The sequence below is a fragment of the Salmo salar genome, chromosome 26, assembly GCF_965601325.2.
Source record: "Salmo salar chromosome 26, fSalSal1, whole genome shotgun sequence".
NCBI lineage: Eukaryota > Metazoa > Chordata > Actinopteri > Salmoniformes > Salmonidae > Salmo > Salmo salar.
In genome coordinates this window covers 22,149,955-22,170,663 of record NC_138316.1, presented here as the reverse complement: position 1 = coordinate 22,170,663, position 20,709 = coordinate 22,149,955, and the positions used below count along the sequence as shown (strand labels likewise).

At 47.3% G+C, this 20,709-nt stretch overlaps 1 protein-coding gene across 2 annotated transcripts in view; it reads right to left on the bottom strand.

Annotated features, from left to right (window-relative positions):
* Positions 1–20,709, bottom strand: part of LOC106587383 (uncharacterized) — an 86,668-nt gene that overhangs the window by 54,193 nt on the left and 11,766 nt on the right. For both annotated transcript variants that reach the window (XM_014175736.3, XM_014175737.3), the window contains exon 2: positions 2,518–2,593. In XM_014175736.3, the coding sequence (XP_014031211.1) occupies positions 2,518–2,593 (76 nt within the window). The remainder of the gene's footprint in view (positions 1–2,517; positions 2,594–20,709) is intronic.

Genomic DNA, 20,709 nt, shown 5'->3' with positions numbered 1-20,709 from the left:
ACTGGAGCGAATGTGCAATGGCAGCTGTATCTCTGCCCCAAACAGTGTGAAACTGTGCCCCCATCCCTCATCCCACAGCTGGGCCACGCAGAGCCACACAGCCCCTGTCACCGCCTGCAGCCCTGGAGGAAACAAACGATGACAAAACCCATCCACTGTCAGGGTCATCCAAGAGCACCGTCTTCAGTGAGACAGATGAGAGTGTGAGAGAGAGCCAGAGAGCCAGAGAGAGCCAGAGAGAGAAGAGAGAAGAGAGAGAGAGAGAGAGAGAGAGAGAGAGAGAGAGAGAGAGAGAGAGGAGAGAGAGAGAGAGAGAGAGAGAGAGAGAGAGAAGCTATAATATGACGTGATGTGTGTGGTCAGGTGTGTTGCTAGGTGTTTGAAGTCCATTGCTACATATCTGAACTACCAGGTGTGTATATTTCTGCTAGGTGTTTGATGTCTATTTGAAGTGTCACACTGGACTACATGTATGAGCTGTGTCATGGTGGGAATGCTGCCTTCTTGAAAGTCAGGTGTCTCTCTGTTATCTTACTCTCTTCTACATTCCATCACTGAAGTGTGCCTTTGGTGTGTTCAAAGCCATGTCTATGTCTGTTATCCCAGGTGTGTGTTACATGTCCTACATCAGTGGAGACCACTCTGTTGGAGAGAGGTGAGGGTGACAGGTGCAGGGGGAGGGGACTGGGGTAGTGTGGGAGGGGGTGGGCTTGGAAAGAAAAGGGGTTCCATTGGTATGAGGGAACAGCGGGTTGAGGGTTAGGGTTGTACCAGGATGTGGACATGAAGCTAGGGTTACGGTTAGAGTTGTGGTTGAGGCTAGAGTTGAACTGGGATGTGGACTTGAATCTAGGGTTAGGGGTTAGGGGACAGGGCAGGTCAGACAGAGAGAGGGTGTGGTAGAGGTGCAGAAAGAGGTGTGATGCAGATTAAAGGCACCTAAAGGGCAGGGTGTGGGCGGAACATTCCTGCTATAACCACATACGATACACCAGGGTGATTCCCATCCTTGGGGTGATCCCTGGAGCTCCCCGGGATGGACAGGGAATACTGGCATCACCATAGTAACCTCTAGGGTCACATACCACACAGTTTTAAAAAGAGAAAACAGAACATTCTGCTCCATTTCACTCCATTGTAAAGGGTGGCAATATATTTGACCATGAATGTATAATGTTGCTGTCCTGATATGACATATATTCCTCCAGCTATCTCAGCACAGTTACCATAACTCTGGTGTAGCTGCAGGGCTGCCTAGCCAATGGCTAACAGTTAACCATAATCAGATCCAATCACATGCATGCACGTTATCAACAGATTGATTAAAACATTGAGTAAGACAGCCCAGATAGAACATACAGTATGTAAGGGATAATCAATGAGGGGCTATGCGTTCTATGGAAAATAGTGAATGACGTGGAAGGTGTGGTCCACAACGTGTTAGCGGAGTGGAACTGACCTTCCACAGAGTTGCATTATTTTCCAGAGAACGCATAGAGCCCTGAGTTGATGATCCCTTTTATACCATGGCTATAGTTTAACACATTTGCTGCTAAAAATGTGTTCATTTGCAGGTAGAAATGTGTTCAACATCCACTGCAGTAGGTAGCAAGTTTACTAGATAACTACAGTAGTTGCCTTGGTAACCAAGCAAACAGACTTGCCAGTTTAGCTAACTAAACTGTTGTGGAAAATTTGATCCAAAGATTAAGGCAGAGGCTATTTAATTGTATAACAGAAATATCTTCAATCAAGCAGCTGCATGGGAGATCTATCTCTGATTTCACAGGGAACAACTGAAAGAATAAATTGTTTCATGCCCCTTATATAGTGGGAGGTCATAATACAATCATACTGTTTACACAACAGATATTTTCTAAGAGCAACAGTTCCAGAACACAACGGCCTTGTGTTAGGGTGTCGACATAACAGGAGTCTATGAAATGCACAACATCACAGTTCAAAACAGAAAATGTTCCTTGAGAAGTTACAACAGCTCACCCCAAATTCTGTCACAACAAAACCATCAGTCCTAGCTTGCTATTAGGAAAATCGAAATCAACAATACCAATAATGTTTTCAATGCGACTTTGCTTTCAAAAGCAACTCAAACTTAGAACATATAAGAATGAACTAAAGCCATTGAATTCAACCGTGCAAATATACTGTGCTTTATAGGGAAATAATGCACGCTCTAGAATGTCCTTCAAGCCAATCAGAAACTAATATTCCACAGTGCCATGGTATAAATTATTATATAGTATAAAATATATTGTGTGTGTGTGCGTGTGTGTGCGCGCGTTTCTCTGGTTTATCCCCATTTCTCAGTAGGGGCAAACACACCCAGCAACAACCTTATTTCATTACCCACAACCCATCACCAGCTGGGATATTTGCCACGGCAACAGAGGTGCTGCTGTAGGGTACACATAACAGAGAGAAGAGTGTGTGTGTGTGTTACACGCAGGTTAGCAGTCTAAAGTGATGTGAAAGTATATAAACTGATATGAAACTCACCCGTATGGATTGCTGCTGGGTCTCTTGCTGCTGGTCCTGGAACGGCTGGACTTCAGCTCTCCACTCATGCTAATGTCTGTAAAGAACAACACAACCACAGTCAGATATGAAAAGGCATGGCACAGTATGGCATAACTCGCTCCAGCACTACGAATACCAGGCTGTTTCTGTTTTAACCAACCATATCTTTTCTGTTTTTACTCTGTTGTTGTCGTCATGTGGCATGAAAAGGACAGTGGTTGGCAGAAACAGACTGGCAGCCAGGCTGTCTATCTACACACTGACACTAACTGTGTCTCTGTTGGCTCCAACCAGCATCAGAAACACACATGTCTGTACATCAAGAGACTCTTGTCACAGCACATTAGCTCACTGGCGTTGAGACACGTGGCACTGGTCATTCCGACTTGCACACATATGTGTTCACACACACACATACATTCATGCATTCATACACACACGCACACGCACACACACACACACACACACACACACAAACAAATACACGCACACACACACACACAACATTCACACACCATCCCCACGGCTCAATTATACCGGAGCCATCTTGATTATTGCACATGCCAGAGCACCTCTCCCTTCATGGTGTGTGAGAGGGGATGGTGGTTCAGAGAAGAGGGAAGAGAAGAGAGGCCATTCTAACATGGACAGATGGGAGAGGGGACTAGAGCGTGACTGAGCCGGCTGCAGAGAGAGAGATGTAATGGGGGAGTGTGCATCTTTGTGTGTGTGGTGGGCTTGTATTATTATCCTTGTGGGTACTGGAAAACCCCAAAAGTCCCCACAAGGATGGTAAAAAAAGGAAAATTCCCAGGTCCCCATGAGGACAAAGGTTATTTTAGATTTAGGGTTAGGATTACAATTAGGGTTAGAATTACGGTTAGGGGTTAGGTTTAGGGTTAGGAGTTAGGGTTAGGTTTGGGGTAAGGATTTTAAATGAAATAACATTTTAGGTCCCCACAAGGATAGTAAAACATATGCTGTATGTGTGTGCCTTTGTGTAGGTTTGCCCTCCCCTTTTTATATCCTGACCAAGCTAATTTGCCTGTCCTCCAGGGTCTGGGTGTGACCTAGGTCTCCTCCACCTCATGGCCCGGCTCGGGCTCTCCCTGCTGGGGTTGGCAAGGTGGGTCAGGCTGGCAGAGTGGCAGTACTCTGGAGCTCAGGTCCATGGCCAGCCTAGCCTCCCACAGTGACAGCATGCCTGATAAGCGGAGCTGTGCTGCCTAAATGCCCTCCGTCTGTCACAGGGAAATGTATGGGCTCTCAGTCTGCAGAGTTTTGACAACGCACCCCGCTGTCCACTGCCTCCTGTCCACATCCAGTGGCACACATGGGTCAACAACCACCGACAGATACAGTATGCACAAACAAGCAAAGTATACACACTGCTGGTAGGAATATGCCTTGCTGAATGTAATTTCTAACTATTTCATGTCTTCTGAAGAGACATTTAGAAGAGCATTTGAAACCACCCCCAAGCCCACAGCTAAAGTGGCTTGCGAAAGTATTCACCCCCTTGGCATTTTTCCCATTTTGTTGCCTTACAACCTGGCATTAAAATGGATTCTGGGGGGGGGGGGGGGGGGTTGTATCAATTGATTTACACAACATGCCTACCACTTTGAAGATGCAAAATGATTTTTATTGTGAAACAACCAAGAAATAAGACAAAACAAATTCAAACTTGAGCATGCATAACTATTCACCCCCCCAAAGTCAATACTTTGTAGAGCCACCTTTTTCAGCAATATTACAGCTGCAAGTCTCTTGGGGTATGTCTCTATAAGCTTGGCACATCTAGCCATTGGGATTTTTGCCCATTCTTCAAGGCAAAACTGCTCCAGCTCCTTCAAGTTGGATGGGTTCCGCTGGTGTACAGCAATCCTTAAGTCATACCACAGATTCTCAATTGGATTGAGGTCTGGGCTAGGACTAGGCTATTCCAAGACATTTAAATGTTTCCCCTTAAACCACTCGAGTGTTGCTTTAGCAGTATGCTTTGGGTCATTGTCCTGCTGGAAGGTGACCCTCCGTCCCAGTCTCAAACCTCTGGAAGACTGAAACAGGTTTCCATCAACAATTTCCCTGTATTTAGCGCCATCCATCATCCCTTCAATTCTGACAAGTTTCCCAGTCCCTGCCAATGAAAAACATCCCCACAGCATGATGCTGCCACCACTGGGGATGGTGGGATGGTGTTCTCGGGGTGATGAGAATTGTTGGGTTTGCGCCAGACATAGCATTTTCCTTGATGGCCAAAAAGCGAAATTGTAGTCTTATCTGACCAGAGTACCTTCTTCCATATGTTTGGGGTGTCTCCCACATGCCTTTTGGCAAACACCAAACGTGTTTGCTTATTGTTTTCTTTAAGCAATGGCTTTTTTTCTGGCTGCTCTTCCGTAAAGCCCAGCTCTGTGGAATGTACAGCTTAAAGTGGTCCTGTGGACAGATATTCCAATTTCCACTGTGGAGCTTTGCAGCTCCTTCAGGGTTATCTTTGGTTTCTTTGATGCCTCTCTGATTAATGCCCTCCTTGCCTAGTCTGTGAGTTTTGGTGGGTGGCCCTCTCTTGACAGGTTTGTTGTGGTGCCATATTCTTTCCATTTTTTAATAATGGATTTAATGGTGCTCCGTGGGATGTTCAAAGTTTTGGATATTTTTTTTATAACCCAACCCTGATCTGTACTTCTCCACAACTTTGTCCCTGACCTGTTTGGAGAGCTCCTTGGTCTTCATGGTGCCGTTTGCTTGGTGGTGCCGCTTGCTTAGTGGTGTTGCAGACTCTGGGGCCTTTCAAAACAGGTGTATATATACTGAGATCATGTGACAGATCATGTGACACTTAGATTGCACACAGGTGGACTTTATTTAACTAATTATGTCACTTCTGAAGGTAATTGGTTGCACCAGATCTTATTTAGGGGCTTCATAGCAAAGGGGGTGAATACATATGCACGCACCACTTTTCCATTTTAATTTTATTTTTAGAATTGTTTGAAAAAAATGTTTTATTTCACTTCACCAATTTGGACTATTTTGTGTATGTCCATTACATGAAATCCAAATAAAAATCAATTTAAATTATAGGTTGTAATAAAACAAAATACGAAAAACGCCAAGGGGGATGAATACTTTTGCAAGGCACTGTATACCCTATCAAAACGAATTTTGAATAAGCAATTAGTAGCATTGAGATGGTATTGCAGGTTAGCTGCATCACAACAACGTTAACCCCACAGGCTTCAGTAGTGACTACAACACGGTTGGGGGACTACTGTCCCTCTTGTTATGTTTACTGAGCTAATCGATTACATGATAAAGCCTTTACAGAGAGAGAGAGAGGGAGGGAGAGGGAGAGGGAGAGGGAGAGAGAGAGAGAGAGAGAGGGAGAGAGAGAGAGCCCATGCATCCTGCTCTACAGGGGACCAGCCTCAGGAGAGAGGGATGTGCTGTTTGGTAAACACACTACAACACAAGGCAATTACATTTCCCTACTGCCTTCTCCATTTAAACACAAAGCAGGATGCCTCTCAATGCTAAAAAACACGACTACAAAGCTTTCAATGTCTGCAGTGGACAGAACATGATTAGCGTGCCAATAATTTTGACTTTGTTGTTGATGTGTTCTTTTGTTTGGCTGTTTGAGAGACTTTTCGACTCGTAAGCAACCTGGCCAGTGGTGAGTAGGTGGTTTGAAGTACAGTAGACCAACATGGAGCCTAGAGGAAACCCATCACTCTCATGAACCTGGTTGTATAAGTTCAAATAACCACCAGTATGTTGCTACATTTTCATTCAATTTCACATGTTGCAACTCTAAATGTCTCATCTCGCCATAACTCTGCACTACAGAAAACTCCTGTATAGTTTTTGATTATTTCAAAGTTCTCATTTTGAGTGGGCAAGACTGCTTCCAAGCCACATGGTTCCATATAGTTAAACCTAGAGTAGTCGAAATGGGGAAGATGGGTGAATGAGGCAGACTCTGAGCTTGGGGAATGAGACAGGCTCTGAGCTGGGGGAATGAGACAGGCTCTGAGCTGGGGGAATGAGACAGGCTCTGAGCTGAGGGAATGAGACATGCTCTGAGCTGGGGGAATGAGACAGGCTCTGAGCTAAGGGAATGAGACAGGCTCTGAGCTAAGGGAATGAGACATGCTCTGAGCTGGGGGAATGAGACAGGCTCTGAGCTGGGGGAATGAGACATGCTCTGAGCTGGGGGAATGAGACATGCTCTGAGCTGGGGGAATGAGACAGGCTCTGAGCTGGGGGAATGAGACAGGCTCTGAGCTGGGGGAATGAGACAGGCTCTGAGCTGGGGGAATGAGACAGGCTCTGAGCTTGGGGAATGAGACAGGCTCTGAGCTGGGGTAATGAGACAGGCTATGAGATGGATGAATGAAACAGGCTCTGAGCTGGGGTAATGAGACAGGCTCTGAGCTTGGGGAATGAGACAGGCTCTGAGCTTGGGGAATGAGACATGCTCTGAGCTTGGGGAATGAGACATGCTCTGAGCTGGGGGAATGAGACAGGCTCTGAGCTGGGGGAATGAGACAGGCTCTGAGATGGGTGAATGAAACAGGCTATGAGTTGGGGGAATGAGACAGGCTATGAGCTGGGGGACTGAGACAGGCTCTGAGCTTGGGGAATGAGACAGGCTCTGAGCTTGGGGAATGAGACATGCTCTGAGCTGGGGGAATGAGACAGGCTCTGAGCTAAGGGAATGAAACAGGCTATGAGTTGGGGGAATGAGACAGGCTATGAGCTAGGGGAATGAGACAGGCTCTGAGATGAGTGAATGAAACAGGTTCTGAGTTGGGGTAATTAGACAGTCTCTGAGCTTGGGGAATGAGACAGACTCTGAGATGGGTAAATGAGACAAGCTCTGAGCTAGGGTAATGAGACAGGCTCTGAGCTAGGGTAATGAGACAGGCTCTGAGCTAGGGTAATGAGACAGGCTCTGAGCTAGGGTAATGAGACAGGCTCTGAGCTGGGAGAATGAGACAGGCTCTGAGCTGGGTGAATGCACGCATAACTAGACTTACTGTAAGTGTAAGTCGCTTTGAAAAAAACTATGTTAAAATGGCATATATTATTATATTCCCAGCTCCTGAACCATTAACAGATTACCAAACCATATTCCCCACCCCTGAGCAATCTACAGACAACCAAACAATTTTACCCACTCCTCAGCCATCTCAAAAATACCAAAAAGGCTGTGCTTACACAGGCAGTCCAATTCTGATATGTCTTTCTGCTAATTGTTTTTTTAACCAATCACATCAGATATTCTCATATCAGATCTTTTTCAGAGCTGATCTGATTTGTCCAGAGAGCAATTAGGGGGGGAATCAGAATTGGGCTACCTGTGTAAATGCAGCAAAAGTCTTCCCCACTCCTGACCCATCTACAGTAGACCACACTGCATGCGCCCCCCCTCCAAGCGAGACCAACTGTCACTCATCAGGAGCTGCCAATCAGTGGGAGCACTATCTGGGTGCGTTCCGCTGCCAAATCGGAAAATTGCATCAACAAATGGTGAATTCCTGCCAGTTCACGCTGGGTTAAAAAAAGTGTTACAGTTGTCCACAAAAAATTACACTGCCGACTGAAGTGGAAAAGGGTTCAAATTGCTCATTGAACAAAGGGATGTTTGGGGGAGTGTTGTGCTAATAATCGCCAACTACATGGGAGGTGTGAATTGCAGACAATTACCACGTGCCATGTGCTCAGATAGAAGCCATAGCTATTAGCCTAAACAAAGAAAACCATGTTTTAAAGTGGCACTCCAGTCGGCTTTTCACCTCATTTATCACCTGATTACAAACAGTAGCGGTGCCTGAGTAAAATAACTAGGGAAGCCAAGCCCCCACCTACCCCCATAACCTGTTAATTAATATGCCTTGCGACTGTGATATATAGGCCTAAAGGCCAAGACAATAAGAAGACACAGTGGCAGAATAAATTCAACCACCCCTTAGTTTTTTCACAAAACCGGATAGCAACCTCTGTCCAGTGAAGTCCACAAAGCATATTGCATGTACAGTAACAGACCTACAGCATGGTCAAGCAAGTTAATGTTTCCCACATTTTCGGACCACTGAACAACTACTGATTTAGAACCACAGAGAGATATCACAAGTCACAAGAAAAACAGGAACTGCCTCCACTATTCCAGCACCATTTCAACTTCAACATTTCATCATCAAATCACCTCTGCTTAGTCTAATACAGTGACAACAAAAAGATACCAAAAATAATTTTGTCCAATCAGCGTAAGCTAAATATGATGTGGCTGTCCATGTTTCTGATTTCTGTGCATGTGTGTGTGTGCACGTTCGTGCATGTAGAGAAACATGTTGACTCACCCTACATGTAGAGAAACGCCAATGCCATCCTCCTCTCTTTCATGTTAATGAAACAGTCTGTCATACAGTACACACTTTTATTTGTTGTTGTCTTAGGCTACCTGGCTAAAATGCTTGCTCGCTAGCCTAACTTCCATTCATGGGCACGTTAGCTAGTTAACATTCGCCTTCTACATCTAGCTACATATTGAACTTCCATTCTCTCAGGCCAGGGTCACAACAATGTATGAATTAATGGTTGGATCAGAATCACCATTATAATCATTGGCCGATATGGAGAATTAATTAAAACCACAAATCCAAATCCCTATCTCCATCCATGGCTAATTTAGGAAAGGGCCAATTTTAGCTAGCTGGCTAGCTAGCCACCGGAAGACAACAACACAACAAGATGCAACAATGAACGTTTTTCTGTCAATTAATTTCAATGGGATTTAATAGGAGGGATGCCAAATCCTAGCTGGCTTCCCTTGACACTTTTTTTGGTGTGCCAGGACCATTCACAGTTAAGCTCACTCAGTACAGCTCTCATTGGCAAATTTTGTATACTATTTATGTCAAGGGAGCTCAGATGCTCGCTGGCTTCCTTTGCCTTCAATGCTACTGGGGGCAACAATGTTATATTTGTTTGGACCAGACAGCATCAGATAGATAGCCTACACGAAAATTATGAAACAGAGAGACGAAAGATACATTATTTAATGTTTTTTTTCTTGGTAATTTTTTAATACACGCCACTGTTTACAAACAAAAGGCACATCTCAATAGGTGGTCCAGATAAGTCATGACATTGCAGTTTTGACATTGCAGACACTCTTTTGTTCTCTTCTGCTCCTCTATTGTTCCTATTTTAATTTATTTTATTTCACCTTTACTTAACCAGGTAGGCCAGTTGAGAACAAGTTCTCATTTACAACTGCGACCTGGCCAAGATAAAGCAAAGCAGTACGACACAAACAACACAGAGTTACACATGGGATAAACAAACGTACAGTCAATAACACAGTAGGCAATAAATAGGCCAATAGTGGCGAAGTAATTACAATTGAGCAATTTACACTGGAGTGATATATGTGCAGATGAGGATGTGCAAGTAGAAATACTGGTGTGCAAAAGAGCAGAAAAACAAAAACAAATATGGGGATGAGGTAGGTAGTTGGTTGGATGGGCTATTTACAGATGGGCTGTGTACAGCTGCAGCGATTGGTAAGCAGCTCTGACAGCTGACGCTTAAAGTTAGTGAGGGAGATATGTCTCCAACTTCAGTGATTTTTGCAATTCGTTCCAGTCATTGGCAGCAGAGAACTGGAAGGAAAGGCAGCCAAAGAAGGTGTTGGCTTTGGGGATGACCAGTGAAATATACCTGCTGGAGCGCGTGCTATGGGTGGATGTTTTTTTATTTTTTATTTTTTTGTGGATGTTGCTATGGTGACCAGTGAGCTGAGATAAGGCGGAGCTTTACCTAGCAAAGACTTATAGATGACCTGGAGTCAGTGGGTTTGGCGACGAATACGTAGCGAGGACCAGCCAACGAGAGCATACAGGTCGCAGTGGCGGGTAGTATATGGGGCTTTGGTGACAAAACGGATGGCACTCTGATAGACTGCATCCAATTTGCTGAGTAGAGTGTCGGAGGCTAATTTGTAAATTACATCGCCGAAGTCAAGGATCGGTAGGATAGTCAGTTTTACGAGGGTATGTTTGGCAGCATGAGTGAAGGAGGCTTTGTTGCAAAATAGGAATCTAATTCTAGATTTAACTTTGGATTGGAGATGCTCAAGCAAGGGGGAGGCCGATGACATCACGGGTTCCCATCAGACCAACTCATTGAATGCCCTACTCCTTGAAGTTTACAGTTATGTCTAAAAAACAAAATTTTTCTCAAAACATAATGTTTTACCCTTTAGTGTCTGCACTTTACTGTATTTATACTAGGGATGTCACTTTTCAACAGTAAACGTTCATACATTTCTGGAGGATGTCTTTAAAATGTATGTGCATCCAGGTGTACTTATCTGGGTGAGTCAACTTATTTGAATTACATTATTTCCCTTTCCTGCAGTCAAATGACCAATTCGCCCTCTAGCGGCTTCATGGGTGGAATATTATTCATATTTTTCATCAATCCATAATTAATAAACATGATACAAAAAGTACGCCAAAAATCCTGTGTTTCTATATCAAAAAGTTTTCTGTGATGCATATAAAGTCTAATATTGGGATGCAAACTCAAAATGTAATTCATTTCAACTTTATATCTGACATGGTACAGGTGTGTTACCATCTGTGTGAGGTGTATACTTTTCTTTCAAAGTAGATTTGTTTAAGACTACCAAGAAACACTGTGTGAGCCTGATTTAGCCCACTGCAGTTTAACAAAGTGTGCTCCATTTGACGTAGAAATAATGTTTTACATAAAACTTTATTACCTAAAACAAAACATGTAATAATTTTGAGACTACAGGAAATAGATTGACTGCTATGATAAACAACTGCAGTCATGGCTGCTTTGGTTCTCAACAGCCTTGTGGCTGTTGTAATATTTTGACTGTAGAAAAACCGGATCTCTTAAAATACATTCTACAGTGATTTTTTTTACTTTTCCTGTTGAAGGTAAAAGTTGCCCCTGACCGCCTTCTCACTTCCTGCTCTGCATTTAGCTATTCAGATATTTTGTATCTTTATTGATTTTGTAAGAACGGACATTGCAATGTTTTCAGCTGTCACGATTCCCACCGACGGTGGCGCCCCCTCCTGCTCGGGTGGCGCTCGGCGGTCGTCGTCACCGGCCTATTAGCTGCCACCGATTCCCTTTTGCTTTTCCCTTTTTTTATTTTGTGACACCTGTGGTCAATTAGCCATTAGAGGGGCTATTTAGTTTAGCTGGCCCGCTCCTGTTCGTGCGGGATTAATGATTGTTTCTTGTGTGACGGCTTGTGTTCATGTCGACGTTGTTGTACGCCGCATGTATTTTCTCCCCTGTGTGTGGGAACATTTGTTTTTTTTTGGTGAGTGTATATTAAAAACACCACTACCCTGTGTTCGCTGGTTCCTGCGCCTCATTCCTCCTCCACAATTACCAAGCCCTAACAGAATCCCGCACCACGATAGAAGGCATGGAATCAGCGGGAGCAGCGGCCACTCCTCTGCCCTCGATGGAGGAACGCGTACTCCACCACACGACAGTCCTCCATTGCATCGGATCGGCAATGGACCAGATGATGGAGAGGATGGACAGATGGGAGAGAAGTGGTATCCTCTCTCCACCTCCACCTGCCCCGATACAGCCATCTTCGCCTCCCATGACGTCTGGCTCTGGCGCGCTTCGTCTGGCGCTCCCGAGGGAGTACGATGGGGCGGCGGCTGGGTGCCAGGGGTTTTTGCTCCAGCTTGAGCTGTACCTGGCCACCGTTAGACCTGCTCCCACGGGGGAGGAGAGCGTGAGTGCCCTCGTTTCCTGCCTGACGGGCAGAGCTCTGGAGTGGGCGAATGCGGTCTGGAACGGTCCAGACTCGGCGAGGGACCACTACCCGGAGTTCACCCGCCGCTTTCGGGCCGTGTTCGACCACCCTCCGGAAGGAAGAGCGGCGGGTGAACGGCTGTTCCACCTCAGGCAGGAGACGAGGAGTGCCCAGGACTTCGCGCTGGACTTCAGGACCTTGGCTGCTGGGGCGGGGTGGAACGACAGGGCCCTCATAGACCACTACCGCTGCAGTCTCCGGGCGGACGTCCGCAGGGAGCTGGCCTGTCGGGACACAGCTCTGTCCCTGGACGAACTGATAGATATGTCCATACGACTGGACAACTTGCTGGCTGCCCGCGGGCGTTCGGAGAGGGTCCTGCCCGTTCCACCCCCGTGCACCCCCGCCCCTACCCCTATGGAGGTAGGGGGGGCCGTGCCAAGGGGCACCGGAGGAGGTGGCTCCTCCTGCACCAGCTGTGGTCGGAGAGGACACACGGCCGACCGGTGCCGGAGGAGCCAGTCTGGGAGTCGAGATGGTAGGCAGAACACTTCTCGGTTACCTCAGGTGAGTCAGCACCAGATTCACCCAGAACCCCCTGTTGGTCATGTGTTTTTACCTGTTTTGTTTACTAAATTTTTTCCCTCTTCCCAGCATAGGGCGCTAGTCGATTCAGGCGCAGCTGGGAATTTTATGGACCGTGGACTTGCCATTAAGCTGGGCATTCCGCGGGTGCCGATAGATTCTCCTTTCCCCGTGAACTCCCTAGATAGCCGACCATTAGGGTCAGGGCTAGTCAGGGAGTCTACGGTGCCACTGGACATGGTAACGCTGGGGAATCATAAGGAACGCATTCGTTTTTTCCTTATTGACTCGCCTGCGTTTCCGGTGGTGCTGGGGGTCCCCTGGCTGGCTGGTCACAATCCCCGTATTTCGTGGAAACAGGGGGTTCTCCAGGGGTGGTCAGAGGAGTGTTCAGGTAGGTGCCTAGGAGTTTCCATAGGTGCCACGTCGGTGGAGAGTCCAGACCAGGTGTCCACCGTGCGCATTCCCCCCGAATACGCCGATTTGGCGATCGCTTTTTGTAAAAAGAGGGCGACTAAATTACCACCTCATCGACAGGGGGATTGTGCGATAGATCTCCAGGTTAACGCTGCGCTTCCCAGGAGTCACGTGTACCCCTTGTCACAGAAGGAGACGGCGGCTATGGAGACATATGTCACGGAATCCCTGGGACAGGGGTACATTCGGCCCTCCATCTCACCCGCTTCCTCGAGTTTCTTTTTTGTGAAGAAAAAGGAGGGAGGTCTGCGTCCGTGCATTGATTACCGAGGTCTAAACGCTATTACGGTGGGGTTTAGTTACCCACTACCTCTCATCGCTACGGCGGTGGAATCATTTCACGGAGCGCAGTTCTTCACAAAACTGGATCTCAGGAGCGCGTATAACCTGGTGCGTATCAAGAAGGGAGACGAGTGGAAAACCGCCTTTAGTACCACATCGGGCCATTATGAGTACCTCGTCATGCCGTATGGGTTGAAAAATGCTCCAGCCGTCTTTCAATCCTTTGTTGACGAGATTCTCAGGGACCTGCACGGGCAGGGCGTGATTGTATATATCGATGACATTCTGATATATTCCGCCACCCGCTCCGCGCATGTGTCCCTGGTGCGCAAGGTGCTTGGTAGACTGCTGAAGCATGACCTATACGTTAAGGCTGAGAAGTGTGAGTTTTCCAAACGAGCCGTCTCCTTTCTGGGTTATCGCATTTCCACCACGGGGGTGGTGATGGAGTGTGACCGCGTTAAGGCCGTGCGTAATTGGCCGACTCCAACCACGGTGAAGGAGGTGCAGCGGTTTTTAGGCTTTGCCAATTACTACCGGAGGTTTATCCGGGGTTTTGGCCAGGTAGCGGCTCCCATTACCTCACTGCTGAAGGGGGGGCCGGTGCGTTTGCGATGGTCGACGGAGGCGGACGGAGCCTTCAAGAAATTGAAGACGCTGTTCACCGACGCACCCATGTTGGCGCACCCGGACCCGTCTTTAGCGTTCGTAGTGGAGGTGGACGCATCCGAGGTTGGGGTGGGTGCCGTGCTATCACAGCGCTCGGGTGCGCCATTGAAACTCCGCCCCTGCGCTTTCTTTTCGAAGAAGCTCAGTTCGGCGGAGCGTAACTACGATGTGGGGGACAGGGAGTTGCTAGCAGTGGTTAAAGCTTTGAGGGTGTGGCGGCACTGGCTTGAGGGGGCTAAACACCCCTTTCTCATCTGGACCGACCACCGAAACCTGGAGTACATCCGGGCAGCGAGGAGACTGAATCCACGTCAGGCGAGGTGGGCCATGTTCTTCGCCCGGTTTAGGTTTACCATCTCCTATAGACCGGGTTCCCTAAATACTAAGGCCGACGCGCTGTCCCGTCTCTATGACACGGAGGACCGGCCCATCGATCCAACTCCCATCATTCCAGCGTCTAGGCTGGTGGCACCTGTGGTATGGGAGGTGGACGCGGACATCGAGCGGGCATTGGTGTTGGAACCTGCGCCTGCGCAGGTGCCCGTGGGGCGCATGTATGTGCCGCTCGGTGTTCGTGATCGTTTGATTCGGTGGGCGCACACGCTACCTACTGCGGGTCATCCTGGTGAGGCGAGGACAGTGGGGAGTCTAAGGGGGAAGTACTGGTGGCCCACCTTAGCTAAGGACGTGAGGGCCTATGTCTCTTCCTGTTCGGTGTGTGCCCAGAGTAAGGCTCCTAGGCATCTACCAAGAGGGAAGTTACAGCCCCTCCCCGTTCCACAACGACCATGGTCGCACCTGTCCATTGACTTCCTGACAGATCTTCCCCCCTCTCAGGGGAACACGGCGATTCTGGTGGTTGTGGATCGGTTCTCTAAGTCCTGCCGTCTCCTCCCATTGCCCGGTCTCCCTATGGCCCTGCAGACTGCGGAGGCCCTATTTACCCACGTCTTCCGGCACTACGGGGTGCCGGAGGACATTGTCTCTGATCGAGGTTCCCAGTTCACATCCAGGGTCTGGAGAGCGTTTATGGAGCGGCTGGGGGTCTCGGTCAGTTTGACCTCCGGTTATCACCCCGAGAGCAATGGGCAGGCGGAGAGGGTGAACCAGGAGGTGGGCAGGTTCCTGAGGTCGTATTGCCAGGACCGGCCAGGGGAGTGGGCGAGGTATATTCCCTGGGCTGAGTTAGCCCAGAACTCACTTCGCCACTCCTCTACTAACATATCACCCTTTCAGTGTGTGTTAGGTTACCAGCCGGTCCTGGCACCATGGCACCGGAGTCAGACCGAGGCTCCTGCGGTGGAGGACTGGGTCCAGCACTCCAAGGAGACCTGGAGAGCCGTCCAGGACTCACTAAAGGAGGCCAGTGCGCGGCAGAAGAGGAGTGCTGACCGCCACCGCAGTGAGGCGCCCGTGTTCGCACCGGGAGACAGGGTCTGGCTCTCGACCCGGAACCTGCCCCTCCGCGTGCCCTGCCGGAAGCTGGGGCCGCAGTGTGTGGGGCCCATCAAAGTCCTGAGGAGGATAAACGAGGTGTGTTATCGGTTGCAACTCCCTTCCTATTACCGTATTAACCTGTTGGGTCTAGGGGGCAGCATTTGCACGTCTGGATAAAAAAAATGTACCCGATTTAATCTGGTTACTAATCCTACCCAGTAACTAGAATATGCATATACTTATTATATATGGATAGAAAACACTCTAAAGTTTCCAAAACTGTTTGAATGGTGTCTGTGAGTATAACAGAACTCATTTGGCAGGCAAAACCCTGAGACATTTTCTGACAGGAAGTGGATACCTGATGTGTTGTATTGACTTTAAACCTCTCCCATTGAAAAACACAGGGGTTTAGGAATATTTTGGCACTTCCTATTGCTTCCACTAGATGTCACCAGCCTTTACAAAGTGTTTTGAGTCTTCTGGAGGGAGATCTGACCGAACAAGAGCCATGGAACGGTGATGTCCCATTAGACACCTGGCGCGCTACTTCATGTTGGGTACCCTCGTTCCAATACGTTATAAAAGGCTATGCATTCGTCCACCTTGAATATTATTCATGTTCTGGTTAAAAAAGGCCCTAATGATTTATGCTATACAACGTTTGACATGTTTGAACGAACGGAAATATATTTTTTCCCCTCGTTCATGACGAGAAGTCCGGCTGGCTTACATCATGTGCTAACGAGACGGAGATTTTTGGACATAAATGATGAGCTTTTTTGAACAAAACTACATTCGTTATGGACCTGTGATACCTGGAAGTGACATCTGATGAAGAGAATCAAAGGTAATGGATTATTTACATAGTATTTTCGATTTTAGATCTCCCCAACATGACGTCTAGTCTGTATCGCAACGCGTATTTTTCTGGGCACAGTGCTCAGATTATTGCAAAGTGTGATTTCCCAGTAAGGTTATTTTTAAATCTGGCAAGTTGATTGCGTTCAAAAGATGTAAATCTATAATTCTTTAAATGACAATATAATATTTTACCAATGTTTTCTAATTTTAATTATTTAATTTGTGACGCTGACTTGACTGCCGGTTATTGGAGGGAAACGATTTCCTCAACATCAATGCCATAGTAAAACGCTGTTTTTGTATATAAATATGAACTTGATAGAACTAAAAATGCATGCATTGTCTAACATAATGTCCTAGGAGTGTCATCTGATGGAGATTGTAAAAGGTTAGTGTATCATTTTAGCTGGTTTTATGGTTTTGGTGACCCTGTCTTTGACTTGACAAAACATTACACACAACTCTTGTAAATGTACTGTCCTAACATACTCTAAATTTATGCTTTCGCCGTAAAACCTTTTTGAAATCGTAAAACGTGGTTAGATTAAGGAGATGTTTATCTTTCAAATGGTGTAACATAGTTGTATTTTTGAAAAATTTGAATTTTGACATTTATTTGGATTCAAATTTGCCGCTCTTGAAATGCACCTGCTGTTGATGGAGTGCACCACAGGTGGCACGCTAGCGTCCCACCTAGCCCCAAGAGGTTAACCCCTCGTTTCATGTGTCTCTCCTCAGGCCGGTGGTAGCTGGTCCCCTTCACGAAGATGAGGTGCCGGAGGTCCCTCCGCCCCCTCTGGACATCGGGGGGTCCCCGGCGTACAGCGTAAGGGCCATTCTGGACTCGCGACGCCGGGCGAGGGGCCTACAGTACCTCGTGGACTGGGAGGGGTACGGCCCGGAGGAGAGGTGCTGGGTGCCGGCGGCGGACGTCCTGGACCCATCTATGTTGAGGGAGTTCCACCACCTCCGTCCGGATCGCCCTGCCCCTCGCCCTCCGGGTCGACCTCGAGGCCGGTGTCGGCGCGCTGCGGGAGCCGCGCGTCAGGAGGGGGGTACTGTCACGATTCCCACCGACGGTGGCGCCCCCTCCTGCTCGGGTGGCGCTCGGCGGTCGTCGTCACCGGCCTATTAGCTGCCACCGATTCCCTTTTGCTTTTCCCTTTTTTTATTTTGTGACACCTGTGGTCAATTAGCCATTAGAGGGGCTATTTAGTTTAGCTGGCCCGCTCCTGTTCGTGCGGGATTAATGATTGTTTCTTGTGTGACGGCTTGTGTTCATGTCGACGTTGTTGTACGCCGCATGTATTTTCTCCCCTGTGTGTGGGAACATTTGTTTTTTTTTGGTGAGTGTATATTAAAAACACCACTACCCTGTGTTCGCTGGTTCCTGCGCCTCATTCCTCCTCCACAATTACCAAGCCCTAACATCAGCTGATGGCAACCTACAATGGTGTTATGCAAAGTGTGCTTGTCAAACATGATGTGAGTATTTTTGCCTTCCATAACCAATGCTACGATGAGAACATGTACTATATATAAATGGCCTGTGACAGAGTCAAATGCAATATGACAATAAAACTCAATTGGTTTCAAGGAACAACAATAATGACAGGGAGAGATGAAAGGAAACAAAAGCAATACAATGCAATTAGCTTTCCCACTGTGATCTCAATCCAAACACATTCCAGGATGCCTCTCAACACTAAAAACATCTAAAAACACTACCACGAAGCTTTTAATGTCTGCTGGGGATAGAACAAGACTAGAGTGACAAGAGTGACAATTTTTGACACTTATGTGTTCTGTTGTTATTGTCTAAATGGCAGGCTTCCAGAGGTGGCATTAGCACTATGGGGGTGGAAGAGCATTTTCTGTTGAGGGGTTTGTAAACAGAGGACCCACCTGCACAGCGGAAACAGATTGAGAGTCTATTAAGGAAAAACCAGGGAGGATGCTAACAGACTCAAAGGGACTCAAAGTGGTCACATACACATACATGGATGAGGCTATAGGACAGTCACCACAGTGCAGCCAGTGCACACATTAGTTGGCCACGCACCCTGAGCAGATTAGTCAACCCAGAGTCAGGATGTGGGATGGACACACAAACACGTGTAGGGTTGCAAAATTACGCTAACTTTCCCAAAATTCCGGGGTTTTCCAGAAATTCCGGTTGAAAGATTCCTGAAATCAGGAGAGAATGAGCAGAAATTTCGGAAACCTCCAACCACCTCCAACTGGACTACCGACGTTATCTGATTTTCTTGGGCCACTATAACTATAACTATTTTGCCAATTTTATTGATTCGCCTCTGCCACACGGAACCCCACTAATCTACTGACGGAAACGCACGAGGTGGCTAATAACAGACCATCTTGTGCCAACTTGCTACCCATGGCCCGGCTAGCTGTCTGAATCGCCGTGACCGCAACCGACCTCACTACTCACTGGACGCTTTTGATCACTTGGCTAAGCATGCCTCTCCTTAATGTCAATATGCCTTGTCTATTGCTGTTCTGGTTAGTGTTTATTGGCTTATTTCACTGTAGAGCCTCTAGCCCTGCTCATTATAGCTTATCCAACCTCTCAGTTCCACCACCCACACATGCGATGACATCACCTGGTTTCAATGATGTTTCTAGAGACAATATCTCTCTCATCATCACTCAATGCCTAGGTTTACCTCCACTGTATTCACATCCTACCATACCTTTGTCTGTACATTATACCTTGAAGCTATTTTATCACCCCAGAAACCTGCTCCTTTTACTCTCTGTTCCGGACGTCGTAGACGACCAATTCTCATAGCTTTTACCCATACCCTTATCCTACTCCTCCTCTGTTCCTCTGGCGATGTAGAGGTGAATCCAGGCCCTGCAGTGCCTAGCTCCACTCCTATTCCCCAGGCGCTCTCTTTTGATGACTTCTGTAACCGTGATAGCCATGGTTTCTTGCATGTTAACATTAGAAGCCTCCTCCCTAAGTTTGTTTTATTCACTGCTTTAGCACACTCTGCCAACCCGGATGTCCTAGCCGTGTCTGAATCTTGGCTTAGGAAGACCACCAAAAACTCTGAAATCTCCATCCCTAACTACAACATTTTCAGGCAAGATAGAACGGCCAAAGGGGGCGGTGTTGCAATCTACTGCAGAGATAGCCTGCAGAGTTCTGTCCTACTATCCAGGTCTGTACCCAAACAATTTGAACTTGTACTTTTAAAAATCCACCTCTCTAAAAACAAGTCTCTCACCGTTGCCGCCTGCTATAGACCACCCTCTGCCCCCAGCTGTGCTCTGGACACCATATGTGAACTGATTGCCCCCCATCTATCTTCAGAGCTCGTGCTGCTAGGTGACCTAAACTGGGACATGCTTAACACCCCAGCCATCCTACAATCTAAGCTTGATGCCCTCAATCTCACACAAATGATCAATGAACCTACCAGGTACCACCCCAAAGCCGTAAACACGGGCACCCTCATAGATATCATCCTAACCAACTTGCCCTCTAAATACACCTCTGCTGTTTTCAACCAAGATCTCAGCGATCACTGCCTCATTGCCTGCATCCGTAAATGGTCAGCGGTCAAACCACCTCCACACATCACTGTCAAACGCTCCCTGAAACACTTCAGCGAGCAGGCCTTTCTAATCGACCTGGCCCGGGTATCCTGGAAGGATATTGACCTCATCCCTTCAGTAGACGATGCCTGGTTATTTTTTTTAAATGCCTTCCTCACCATCTTAAATAAGCATGCCCCATTCAAGAAATTTAGAACCAAGAACAGATATAGCCCTTGGTTCTCTCCAGACCTGACTGCCCTTAACCAACACAAAAACATCCTGTGGCATTCTGCATTAGTATCGAATAGCCCCCGTGATATGCAACTTTTCAGGGAAGTGTCACGTTCGTCGTATGGAGCAGACCAAGGCGCAGCGGGAATGTGTGAACTCATCTTCTTTATTTGAAGGCACATGAACACAAAACAAAATAACAAACAATGACGACGAAGACAGTCCTG